At 47.0% G+C, this 13791-nt stretch overlaps 1 protein-coding gene across 1 annotated transcript in view; it reads right to left on the bottom strand.

Annotated features, from left to right (window-relative positions):
* Positions 1 to 13791, bottom strand: part of LOC8051826 — a 50368-nt gene that overhangs the window by 9173 nt on the left and 27404 nt on the right. Inside the window, exon 13 of the mRNA XM_029992818.3 lies at positions 3396 to 3502. Coding sequence (XP_029848678.2) covers positions 3396 to 3502 — 107 coding nt within the window. The remainder of the gene's footprint in view (positions 1 to 3395; positions 3503 to 13791) is intronic.

Raw genomic sequence — 13791 nt, 5'->3', positions numbered from 1 at the left:
CTTGAAGCCTACAAATCCCTAAATGCGTTCCAACTACTTTGTGAATGGCAAGGCATCGGCGGTGGGCACCTATTTCCCCCAGGTGCCAAAGATATGTGCCGAGCTTCCCCGCAGGAGTAGCTGAGCTGGGTCTTGGTTTTAGCAGACAATTTTCCAAAAGATTTTATTATGCTTCCTTCAGTGCGACGCGAGTCTGTAATGCACAATTTTCTAGTATTCCGACTTGCTTGCAATGGTATATTCAAGGTTTGTTTTTCAAATCACCGTGCACATTGCATTTGTACGTGCCAAAATGGCCCAATGTTATACAATGATTGGGCAAATTGGGCCAGAGATGGGCCAATCATTGTACAAAACTGCAGCCCATCAGTTATACGGCGCCACTTTCTCGCATTGTACCATCTGTCGACCGCACATTGAAGTAGGCTAACACCATCTGCCAAAGCCGCCGTCCTATGCACTCAAGATCGACATTGTCAGTGGCGTTATTTGGAGATAATCAAAATAACTTTACTTGTGACATTTTGTTTGTCCAAGTACGCATCGGCAACACGCTGAACCGAAATTTGGATTTCGGTTCAGCGTTTGAGAGCGCGCGCTGAGGAAGCTTTACGAGCAGACTTTCGCGACGAACAACCAAACCGTAGGGAACAAAAAAAAAAGAGAGCTTGCGCTTTTTGGCGCGCAATGGACCGCACATGATGCTATAGAAAAGCTCTTTGAGAGAGACCGCGCGCTGCCCCCGCACCCGACCACGTGCTATGTTCTCCGCGCTACTCCACGCCAGATTGGTTGCGCTGGCTCGAGTCATTCGCTACGATCCATCTCAACGGCGTAGAGGAGCAGGCGCATATTTGCACACGTACGGCTTTGCAGCAAAAGCGACCGTGTTTCGCTGTACATTGGTGGTTTTTCTGCCGTGCTACCGTGCTATCTGAGCCCGCGTGCATTCCCTCGAAAAGCAATTACTGGATGCGGAGTCTTCCCGAGTTCGAGCTATCAAACTTTTCCTCCCATAGAAATGTATGGGCACTCGCAGGGACTTTTGAACACTATTGAATTAAACGAAAAGTCAAATTAACCGAGGTCGAACTAACGAAAGTTTACTGTAGTAAAAAAATAAAGGAGAGAGAAATTGAGAATAGGCTACGATTATGCTTATGTCCTATTGGTAAGGCGATGGCAAAACAAAGTTTTTGCCCATACTAGAGTGTACTAGAAGGACAGAGTGGGACGAGCTACAGGCTCCGCTCATGCTTTCAGTTGCACCTCAAAATGTGGAAAGCGATCAGGTGGACCCAAGCCACTTTGATCGCAGTGCCACCTTTGTACAGTATACTAGAAAGGACTGAGTGAGACAACCGAAGCGTTTTTTCGGCGTCTCCACTTGTGGAACGATCTTGGTGTTGAAACGCAACACATTTTTCATAAAAACCGGCTAATCCGAACCGCTTCGCTAGTATTGCTCGAGAGGGCGCTACGAGTGAAGTGGCTTGGATTAGCCAGTTTTTTCCACATGCGGAGGTACCTAAATAGCGCTCCGGTCGCCCCACTCGGTCTTTCTAGTACACTCTAGCCAAACTGAAATAACAGTATTTCAAGATGGCGACGCCCTTGAGAAATAGGTCTATGCTTTATGTAAGACTTTGTGTTAAATGCATACCTCGGCAAACCTCATTCATGAGGGCCCTCACTCACCCTCATCTTCACAGGTGAGGTGAGGGTGAGTGAGTTCCTGAACCAGGAAAATTCATGAGTGTGAGGGTGAGTGAGGGCCGTGAGGGGCGGTGAGGGCCGTGAGGGCCGTGAGGGCCGTGAGGGCCGTGAGGGCCGTGAGGGGTGTGAGGGCCGTGAGGGCCGTGAGGGCGGTGAGGGCGGTGAGGGCGGTGAGGGTTATGAGGGCCATGAGTGCGTGAGGGGCGTGAGGGTGGTGAGTGGCGTGAGGGCCATGAGTGCGTGAGTGGTGTGAGGGCGGTGAGTGTGTGAGGTGTGTGAGGGCCATGAGTGCGTGAGGGCGGTGAGTGCGTGAGGCTCCCTTCAGATCGAGCATCTTTCTCAGCAATTTTGGTGTTAATGGTGGGTTGTTCTCTAGCTTTCCCTAGATCGACACGAATTGCTGAGATGGGGTCCGGCTCGAAATAAACAAGCAACTCGGAGCAATTCGAATACGTTTGAAGCGGCTGCATCCAATCAGGGACGCAAAATTTTCACGTCATACCTCGTGCCGGTGATGATGACACCGAAAGACTTGGTTCTGGTTTGAAATCGATCGTTTTTTTGGAAATAAACTGTTTCAGAAAGGTGCATTAGTATTCTTAACGAGGTTTACATGCATAAAAACACGTTTATAACGCGTGATTGTGTCTAAATAGTGCAAGAAAAATAGAATTTTATGATGACGATGGCAAATTGCAGCAATTGGTTGCTGCGTGTGATCGCGGGCGGCCCGTGTTGCTAGTGTTGCAACGTAAAGTTTCTGGGTGAAATCGCCTCATCTGAAGCTGGCCTGAGTGGCGTGAGGGCCATGCGTGCGTGAGGGGCGTGAGGGGTGTGAGGGCCGCAAGGGTGGTGAGGGGCGTGAGGGCGGTGAGTGGCGTGAGGGCGGTGAGTGGCGTGAGGGTGGTGAGTGGCGTGAGGGCGGTGAGTGGCGTGAGGGCGGTGAGTGGCGTGAGGGCCGTGAGGGCGGTGAGGGCCGTGAGGGCTATGAGTGCGTGAGGGCGGTGAGTGGCGTGAGGGCGGTGAGTGGCGTGAGGGCGGTGAGTGGCGTGAGGGCGGTGAGTGGGATGAGGGCGGTGAGTGGCGTGAGGGCGGTGAGGGCGGTGAGTGGCGTGAGGGCTATGAGTGCGTGAGGGCCGTGAGGGCGGTGAGGGCCGTGAGTGCGGTGAGTGGCGTGAGGGCCATAAGTGAGTGAGGGCCGTGAGGGCGGTGAGGGCCGTGAGGGCGGTGAGGGCCGTGAGGGCGGTGAGGGCGGTGAGGGCGGTGAGGGCCATGAGGGCGGTGAGTGGCGTGAGGGCCATGAGTGAGTGAGGGGCGTGAGGGCCGTGAGGGGCGTGAGGGCCGTGAGGGGCGTGAGGGCCGTGAGGGTGGTGAGTGTGTGAGGGCCGTGAGGTTCAGTGAGGGTGAGTGAAGGGCTGAAGGTGAGTGTGACTCTGAGGATGACGGTGAGTGAGGGGCTGAAGGTGAGGGTAGCTGTGAGGGTGAGGGTGAGTGAGGGGCTTAGGTGAGTGTGGCTGTGAGGGTGAGGGTGAGTGAGGGCGACCTAAAATGCCGACCTCTGGTTAAATGTAACGCTTAAATCTGAAGCTGGAACGTAACATCAAAATGCGACAATTCATTCGTGGAATTCAACCAACAAAACACATTCTGCGTTGAAAAAAAATTTTGAGGTGACTCACTTGTAAAATGTGAACATCTTCTGCACGTTCCGCACCTCGTGGTTTCCCCTGAGCAGGTAGAACTTGTCGGGGGCCAATATCTTCTGGGCAAACAGGTGCGCAATGACCTGGCAATTGAACGAAGCAAAAGAGTGTGAGCTGCCTAGGGTTACAAATCTGTGACTGAGAGGCTTTATGGAAGAGCGGTTCGAGTTGAAAAGTGGGGCCTTGCAATAAGGGGACCGTACGTCCCACGTCCAAATGCAACCATTAATATTTCCGTCCCCACTTTCTGAATATGCATCTCTAGAATATCATACCAAGAAAAACGGAGTGCTACAATTGTAACTAGCACTTCTTAAAGCAGCACTATAAATGGTACAGGTCAACTTGCACAGGTTTTTTTTTTTTAAGCTTTACAGATTTGTTTAAAAGAAAAAGCTGTGAAAGTTACACCAATGGGGTTTATGCAGACGGGTTATACAGCCAGGGGGACATAATATAGGGGGCTAATTGTCATAAGTTGGTTAATTAACTAAAATTTGTTCATCAACTTTTCAAATAGGGGAAGTAAACATATGGTTCCAATTACAAACAGGATGAGCGTCGTTGAATACCACTGTCAGTAAATTTTAGAAAGATTTGGAGCACGTGAGAAGCATGGCAACGAGCTCAAGTCACCTCTTATGCAAACATGCAAGGCTAGCAGTGCAGAAACGCAAAAGAAGTCGCCACCACATGCTTTGCATCTGCATTTTCGCACTGCCAGTTCCGCGCCTTGTTGCATGAGTGTTAGCTTTTATTTATTTATTTATTTATTTATTTTACCCTCAGGGCACATGGCATTACAGAGGGGGTGGGAACAATAGTAAACATAATAAACAATTGGAACAAAATATACAATACTTAAAGAACAGAGAACATGAAATTAGCAATAGATGTACAAAAAAGTGTGTGGTCATTAAGTGAGCGATGCAGGTAAGCGATTCCAGTCTTTGGAAGTCCTGGGAATAAAAGAGTCATAATAAACGTTAGAGTGGCAAAATGGGACACCGACTTTGTGACGATGATCAAGGCGTCCTGAAACAAAGTAGGGGGAGATGCTTAGTTGGGATTTAAGCTGAGGAATATGGTGATAGATTTTATGAAAAAGACAAATACGAAAGACTGTGCGACGATGTGCGAGGCTTGGGAGTAACAAATTATCTTCATTGATGTAACACTTGCGGTGCGGTTATAATTAGCCATTATGAAACGTGCAGCTCTGTTCTGAATACCTTCAAGTGAATCAACGAGGTAAAGAGTAGAGGGATCCCAGATGGAAGCTGCATACTCTAGCTTGGACCTAACTAGTGTTTTATAAAGAAATAGTTTTAATGATGATGGGGCGAGATAAAAGTTACGTTTGAGGAAACCAAGCATTCGATTGGCGTTGTTAGTCACATAGTTAATATGAAGTTTCCAGGAAAGGTCAGCACTTAAAATCGCACCCAGATATTTGTATGAGTTTACAAGTTCTAGGGGTGTGTTATTAATACTATAAGCAAAATTGAAGTTGGCTTTACGTGTTATGCGCATTATTTTACATTTATTAATATTGAGCTCCATTGACCAGAGTTCACACCAGTGTAGTATGGAATCTAGGTCATGTTGCAGTTTTTGTGAGTCGGAGTCATTAGATATTACTTGATAAATAGCACAATCGTCAGAAAAAAGTTTAATTGAAGAAGAAACCACCGCATGCAAGTCATTAATATATATTAAAAAGAGTAGAGGTCCCAGAACGGACCCTTAGGTACTCCGGAAGAAACTGGTGCAGAGGAGGAGTTAGTACCATTACGCGTTACAAATTGTGACCGATTCGTTAGAAACGATACTAGCCAGTTAAACACGTTAGAGTCGATGTTAAGTTTACTTAACTTAAGCAGTAAAAGTCGGTGCGATACCTTCTCAAATGCTTTGGCAAAGTCTAGAAATATGCAGTCCACCTGAGATCCCTGATCAAGTGCCGAATGAAAGTCGCTGGTGATAGACAAAAGTTGCGTTTCACAAGATAAATATTTTCTAAAGCCATGTTGAGCTGGTGAAAAGAATGATTTAGATTCTAGAAAGTTAACGAGCTGCGTATAGATTATATGTTCAAAAATTTTACAGGGAACGCTGGTTAGTGAGATGGGTCTATAATTGATAGGAACATGCTTATTACCAGATTTGTGCAAGGGAATAACTTTACCAATTTTCCATTCGGCTGGTACCAATGAAGTCTCAAGTGATTGCTGAAAAATATGTGCAAGGATTACGGAAGAGTATTGATTTGTAGCTTTAGAAATTTTGAGTTAATCTCATCTATTCCAGTCGCTGAGGATAGCTTAAGACAATTGATGATATTCAGAACACCATCGGGAGAAATGATGATAGGATCCATTAATGGGAAGGAATCAACATGATAGCTTGGGTTAGCACAGATGGGGGTGCTAGAAAAAGACCTAATGAACACTTCCTGGAACATTGTAGCGCATAAAGATTCCTCGATCAGAGTTTCGTCTAGTGTTTTAAGTGAAATACATGAGGGTCTATCCCGGTGGGACAATACATTGCAGAATTGACGCGGATTATTTTTTAACATACCGTAGATGGTAGCAAATTGTGGAGGAAATTGACCTTAGCACTCTGAACTGCGCTCTTATAACACTGAGCAGCACTGAAGTAATTCTGCCAGCGAACTGGGCAGGACGTGAGCCTGGCAGCTCTAAATAAACGTTTCTTTTTGTTCGATAACCTCAAAAGCGCCCTGTTGAACCATGGTGAAGTAGAATTTACAATTATGGTTTTCAAAGGTATATACTTTTTAGTGAGCGAAATCACCGCTTCCTTGAAAAGCGTCCAGTTAGTTTCAGCAGAGCGCTCCGAGACGTTCTCAAAGAAAGCTTTAGCGCATGCTGCACTTCTCACGCACTCCAAATTGTTTTCAAATTTAATAATTCGGTGGTTTTCAATGCTGCTCAGCAACTTTTTTTATTGAAACCATGTTTATTTTCACTAAATAAAACATTAATTAACAAATTTTAGCTGATTATCTGACTTGTAGTGACAAGTAGCTTCCTATATTCTGTCCCCCTGGCCGTATACCTTAAAACGGTAAAACCGTACACCAACTTCAAAAGATAAGCTTTGATAAAAAGACTGCAGTACCAATACGTGCATCAACAAATTACGTGCAGGGTGCAGAAAAATGTCACAAGATGCAAATTGAGCAAAAATGATCATTGTAGGACACAACCATTCTCCTCAATTGCGCAGTAAGGAAATCGCAACGACACTGTTTCTGGCACCGTGGCAACTCCGGCAAACTTCGAAAACAAGACGTAGTGGCACGAAAGATATGAAAGCGCCACAGCTTTCTCGTGAACAACACTACCCAAAAAAGTGCACCGAAGTTAAAAAAAAGTGTGCACATGCGCACATTGAAACTATAAACGGCCAGGTGCCAGCCATATGTAACATAATCTGCTTTAAAAGCGAGAGTAAATATAAAGGAAACAAGAAAAAAACGTTTAGCCTTTCTACCCTTGTGAAGTAGTAGGAAGACCAGCGGAGCTGTACTTGATACACTGCCACAACGCGCACGCGCCCGTTTCCCGTTTCTTCTCGTCCGACACGCCGCCAATCGTGGATACATCTCCGGCGAACCAGAGTTGGTCGCATACGGTGCACGTGACGCCAAACGGGTCATCCACAAACTTCCTCCAAAAACCTCGCTGTCGCGCCCGAGAAATGTTCAGCCGGCGTGGAGCAGTCGTCGCCGGGCCTCACGCTTGCGCTTGGTCTCCATGGCACGATCGTTGTCCGTAGCGTTGGCCTGCCGGCGCCCCTTACATCATTGGTTCTGCTCTCGGTGGAGGCTTTCCAGACGAGCGATGTGCTCTTCTTTGGCAAGGGAATCTGAAGCGCTCGATGCAGTGGAAGTCGAGGCGACAGCGGCTTTGAGGCGGTTGCGGGCCCATTCGCGCTGCTGTGTACGTCGCCGCTCCTTCCGCAGCCAGTCTTCTTTCCCCGAAAGGACGCGCGGCCGACCCATCCTAAGTCCAAACCGAACTGATAAGAGCTTAGGAAACAGCGCGCAAAACAGACGAAGACGAAGAAGAAACACAAGTGACGTGCACTACGCTCGCCACGTGTCTTTTCTTCGTCCTCGTCTGGTTTCCGCGCTGTTTCCTATGATGCATTCCCACCAACGCGCCCAACTAGCACACAACCAGACTGGTTGTGTGCCAGACTGGTTGTGTGCTTGCCGCCGTTGTTTATAGATGGCGGTAGCTGTCCAGGTAGGTTTGTGTCGCGTTTGATACCGGGCACGATCCTGGGGAACCTAGCCCTTAACAGCTCCGCTGTAAAAAAAAAACAGGAAGAAGGTGCACAGACATTTGTTTTAAACAGGCAGTGATTAGAAAACCGAGTAAACAAAGATAATTCGGTCAAGTCAAACCCGCTGAGCCGACAGGCAACCTACAGGTGGTTAGGCCAAAGGGTTTCTGAAACTTTCCAATCTCTAGAACCCGTTTATCTTGAGTGACAGCCAAAGAACCCCTCTGTGTGCTTCACACATAGCTACGCGTTAATGGATGGCTCAGATCTGGTCAAACAGGTCTTAAACTGGGTAGACACTTTACTTCGAGGTAGGGGTGGTTGACGCGACTTCGGGGTTGGGGTAACTCAAGGGTACTTAGGAGAACCTCCCGAGTTCCTGAGAACCCAGTCTGAGAACCCGCGGGTTAGGCAAACTCGGGAATTGCATTTCAACATAACTGGAGGGGATGCCAGGCAAATCCAGCATTCATTACATAGTCCCACCAATACAGGCTGTGAAACGCTTTGCTAGCTTTGTTGATTGATTGATTGGGGTTTTTTGGCGCATCAGCAACTAAGGCTATATTGCGCCAAGCTTATACTATTGCAATTCGGGTTTAAGAAGAGGAAAGAGCTATAGTAGCGAAATGTATGATAAAACCATGAACATGAATGTGTATAAGTGTAAACAATACGACAATGAGTTTAGGATAGAAAGTAAAATCACAGTCGGTGTAGAAGGCCGATATCTGTGAGGAAATTAAAAACACAACTATATGGAATGAGCGGTTCGTCACCTAGTAGTAGGGCAAGGTGTAGTGGAATGTGTTCTTTATAAAGCAGTGAGTAGTGTTTATACCGGCATTGGTCATACATAGGGCATTCAATGAGTATGTGCATAATACTTAGAGGTAGGTTGCAGTGCACACATTCAGGGGCATCCTCCCCGCTCAAGAGGTGTCCATGTGTAAGACGAGTATGACCGATTCGTAGCCTACACAGTACGACTTCGTAAAAGCGCTCCCGATGTCGGGCGCTCTCCCACTCGCCTAGAAGAGGTTTGATTGCATGTAGTTTGTTGCCGGTTTCGCCGTTCCACTGCAGCTGCCACTTTGCTTTGATGCGACGTTTCAGAGAATTGTGGTAATCTTTGTAGGGTATTTGGTGCGTGTCAATTTCTCTATCATTAGCAGAACTGGCTGCACTATAAGCTGCTTCATTTCCAGGAATGCCAACATGGCTAGGAACCCAGCATAAGACTATGTCAAAATTTTTCGTTGCAGCCAGGATTATCTTGTACTTTAACTCAGAAACCAGTGGGTTTTTTACACGGTTCATTGATGCGACAGCCTTCAGAGAGCTTAAAGAGTCGGTGTAGATTACAGCGTGAGAAATGCGTTTTTTGATTATGTAATCAACAGCTAACAACAAACCATAAAGCTCTGCTGTTAGTATAGAGGCTTTTGAATTTATTCTCTTCACCTGATTTACCGATGGTCCCACCATAGCACAGCCTACTACGGAGTCTTTTTTTGTCCCGTCTGTATAAAAACTGGCATACTTGTGATATTTGGTCTGAAGCTCAAAGAAGTTCTGCCTTATGACTTCCTGTGGAACATTCTTTTTGTTGTACTTGGTGAGTGTAAGGTCGCAATGTATCTTTGCATCCATCCCAACGGATTGTGCTGCAGTATTATTCCTCAAAGAAAAAGGGGGGACTGTGGAAGGTTTGTTTTCAAATGTGCGTTGGAACTTGATTGTCTCAATATTATCTCGAACAGGGTGCTCCGCGACCGAGCGAACTCTGACAGAGTACATAAAACCCAGGGAAAACCTCCTATACTCAAGGGACAATTCGTTTGCTTCCGCGTAAAGGCTAAGCACTGGGGAGGTATGAAATGCACCAGTAGCCAGTCGCAGTCCTTGATGATGAATAGGATCTAACATCTTTAGAACTGATGCCCGAGCAGAGTTATAGACAATACAACCATAACCAAGCTGGGAGCGAATGACTGAGTGATAGATACGCAGCAGACACAGTCGGTCCGAGCCCCATGATGCATGTGACAAGACCTTAAGGATGTTTAGAGATTTAAGGCACTTGAGTTTTAATCTCTTAATGTGTGGAACGAAAGTCAACTTGGAATCGAACACAAGGCCCAAAAACTTGTGCTCATTTTTTACAACAATAGGAGAACCATACATGTTCAAAGACGGTTCCTGAAGAGCACCACGTCGACGAGAAAAGTTGACACAAGCTGTTTTTTCGGGAGAAAATTTAAACCCATTCGTATCGGCCCATCTGACCAAATTATTGACCGCAAGTTGAACGCGACGTTCACAAATTGAGAGATTACAGGATGAAACGGAGATCTGGAGATCATCAACACGTAAGGAATATTGCACCGAAGGAGGAATTACACGGCCAATGGAATTAAGTTTGACGATAAAAAGAGTGACACTCAGTACACCCCCCTGAGGGACTCCATTCTCCTGTAAAAACTCCCTCGAGAGAGTTTTTCCCAGCCTCACGCGGAACGTACGGTGCTGCAGGTAACTCTGTATGGCACTCAACATTCGGCCACGGAAACCAAGATCGAATAAATCTTGCAGAATGCCGTTAACGCCAGGCTGTGTCGTATGCTTTTTCCAAATCAAAGAAGATGGAAAGACACTGTTGTCTGTTGACAAACGCCTCACGTACGAAGGTCTCAAAGCGGACGAGATGATCGACAGTGGACCGTGCTGACCGAAAGCCACACTGGAACTTATCAAGGCAGCTGTTTCGTTCTAGAAAAAACATGAGTCTCTTGTTAATCATCCTTTCTAATGTCTTGGAAAGACAGCTAGTTAGAGCTATTGGTCTGTAGCTAGATGCACAAGAGGGATCTTTGCCGGGCTTAAGCACTGGTACAACCACAGCGGTCTTCCAGGAGGATGGAAAGTGGCCCTTGAGCCAAACTCTATTAAAAAGGTACAAAATTAGCTCCATAGTGGATGGATGAAGATGTTCGAGCATTTTATAATGAATACCATCTGGTCCAGGGGCAGTTTGTTTGGAACAAAGAAGTGCCATTTGAAGTTCGTATAATGTAAATAGAGTGTTGTAGGGTTCGTGCGTGCCACCTGATGTGATAACAGCTTTTTTTTCTGCATTGATCTTGTATCGCTGGAACATTAAGGTGTAATGTTCCGAACTGGAGACATACTCGAAGTGTTCACCGAGGATGTTGGCCTGTTCCTCAAGGCTTGCAGAACAAACTCCATTCCGACTCAAGAGTGGGACAGTGAATGCCCGGTAAGAGCCGTCAATTTTATGTACGCGATCCCAGACTTCCTTTGCAGATACAGTGCTGTTAATTGAAGAAGCGTACCCTCTAAAACTTTTTTTCTTAGCTTGCCTTCTAATCCACCTCGCCTGGGACCTTTTTCTCTTAAATTCAATAAGATTGTGTGTTGTAGGGTAGCGCCTAAATATACCCCACGCTCGATTTTGTTCTTTTTTGGCCAAACGGCAATCTTTGTTCCACCAGGGCTTTGGTCTCCTGGGCAGATGCGAGGACGTCATGGGGATGGAGAGAATGGCAGCTTGTAAAATGTGCTGAGTGATATGTTGAGTGGCTTTATTGATATCAAGATCGTCAAGTGATGTGCATGCAAAAAGAGATGATTCTTTAAAGGTAGGCCAGTTGGCATTTTCGAATTTCCAACGAGGACAGCGTGTTGGGACTGTCATGGGAAGATGGTTAAATTCTAAGATGATGGGAAAGTGGTCACTTCCGTGAGGATTCGGTATGACCTTCCATGAAAGCAATGGGAATAATGATGGGTGACAAATAGATAGGTCAATGGAAGTGAAAGTGTGAGTTGCTGAGCTAAAATATGTAGATTCATTTGTGTTCAGCAGGCACAATCCCGCAGAAAGCAAAAAACGTTCAACAAGGGCCCCTCTAGAATCCCGTCTGTCACAACCCCACAGGGGATTGTGTGCATTAAAATCTCCTAAAAGTAAAAAAGGTGAAGGAAGTTGATTAACAAGGTCTTCTAGCTCCTCCATATGTAACTGATAATTGGGAGGTGCATACAATCAACAGACTGTAATTATTCGATCTAACAAAATACGTGTAGCCACCGCCTCAAGTGAAGTCTGCAGGGCTACCTCGTTAGAAGGAATTGAACGTTGGACAACCACCGCAACACCTCCAGCTGCGTGAGCTGCATGTGTACGGTCCCTACGAAACACCTGGAAGTGTTTTAAAACATTGGTGTGGGTGGTTTTTAGGTGCGTTTCCTGTAAGCAACATGCAATGGGCCGGTGATCCTCTAAAAGATCGCTCACATCATCGTAGTTAGACAGGAGGCCTCTACAGTTCCACTGAAGGAAGAAAGACATTTATCTTCAATAAAGGAAACGCCTCAATAAGTGTTTTACGCAAAAATTGTGAAATGTAGTTTATGCGTCTTTTGGTGCCACAATCCGTGGGATGGTTTTCTTTTTGCAGTGTCTTTAGGCCGTCCTCCAGCCTCGCAGGAGGCCGAGGAAACAGAGCCTGTTTGAGAGAGAGGAAGGTCCTCATCGGAGAGTGGGATGCTCACATCCATCTTCTCATCCAATGAGACCTTGGGTCCTTTGGGCGGTAGAGGTGAATCTGACCGCCCAGGCTTTGAAGAGCTGCCAGAGGCACGGGGAAGCAGCCCCCGACCCCGGCCAGAAGAGCCAGCTAGTGCCGGTGACGACACGTCTGGCTCCTTGGAGGGTGCAGCACCCTCCTTAGAGGGCACAATACACTCATTGGAGCATGAAGGCAGTGGGTTGCCCACTGTCTTCGGACGTACGTAAAAGGACCCTTGTGGAGATGACAGGTCTTCCGGGGAAGTCTGCGTCTCCACGGATGCCATAGACAGTGGGGGTCCCCTTCGCACTGCCTCGGCATATGAACCCCTTGCCTTGAAGGCAAGCTGTTCTCTAGCGTCTTGGTAGCTGAGATTGTGTTTGACCTTAAATGTAATTATCTCCTTTTCTTCCTTCCATTTCGGACATGTGCGTGAAAATGCGGGGTGTGGTCCGCCACAGTTTATGCATTTATGGTTGTTTTCACATATGTCAGCGACGTGGTCAGTGGCACTACATTTCGCACAAGTTTCTCGGCCGCGGCAGTTTCGGGAGCCATGCCCAAAACGCTGGCAACGAAAGCACCGTTGTGGGTTTGGAACGAAAGGACGGACTCTGCAGTTTAGATACCCTGCCTTCACGGTGGAAGGCAGAGAGTGGAGTTCAAAAGTCAGGACTAGGTGTCGGGTTGGTATCTCCTGTCCGTCTCGTCGTAGCGTGATTCGCCGCACGGCAACAACAGCACTCCGACGCAGCCCTTCAAGGATTTCTTCTTCAGTACACTGAAGGAGGTCATCCTCAGAGATGACGCCGCGGACAGTATTTAAAGTCCGGTGCGGGGTTACACAATTTTGGTGTTCACCTAAGCTGGTCAACTTCAGTAATGCTGTGCTTTGAGTTTTGTTTTCTACCTCAACGAGGAGGTCTCCAGCAAGTTTTTTTGCCTTGTAATTCTTTCCAATCGTCTGCTCTAGGACCTTAGAGACAAGGAAAGGTGACATCTTTGATAACGGTAGAGAGTCGTTCGCAGCATGAAGTACAAGAAATCGTGAAAAGGTGTCGGGTTCTTTGGCTTTTTCAAAAGTAGGGGGAGCGGGGCGAACCCTTTTGGGGGGTCGCTCTGCTCGGGGTTTAGAAGAGAGGGGAGCCATAAAAAGGCAAAGGGTGTTCAGAATCTGTGGCGCGCCGCCCACCACGGAGCCCAACGAGGGAATAGGTAACACCCCATAACAAATATGGCTTTGCTGGAAGCATTACTCTATTAGCGCTACCCAGAAACTATAACCAAGTGTGGATCTGGACGAGAGTATCTGTCACCACCCAAGGTTAGCCCTTGCCGCCAAAGAAGTTGAAAAGGAAAGAAGAGAAATGAGAAGAGTGAAAAGGAGGAGGAGACAAGGGTGAAAGAAGGGAGGGGATAGTAGAAGGAGTGGCGACTAGACTGAATCATCCTGGCCG

Source organism: Ixodes scapularis, unplaced genomic scaffold (assembly GCF_016920785.2).
Source record: "Ixodes scapularis isolate PalLabHiFi unplaced genomic scaffold, ASM1692078v2 PGA_scaffold1__304_contigs__length_218370807, whole genome shotgun sequence".
Lineage (NCBI taxonomy): Eukaryota > Metazoa > Arthropoda > Arachnida > Ixodida > Ixodidae > Ixodes > Ixodes scapularis.
The sequence above is the reverse complement of the archived record's forward strand: the minus strand, read 5'-3'. Positions and strand labels throughout refer to the sequence as shown.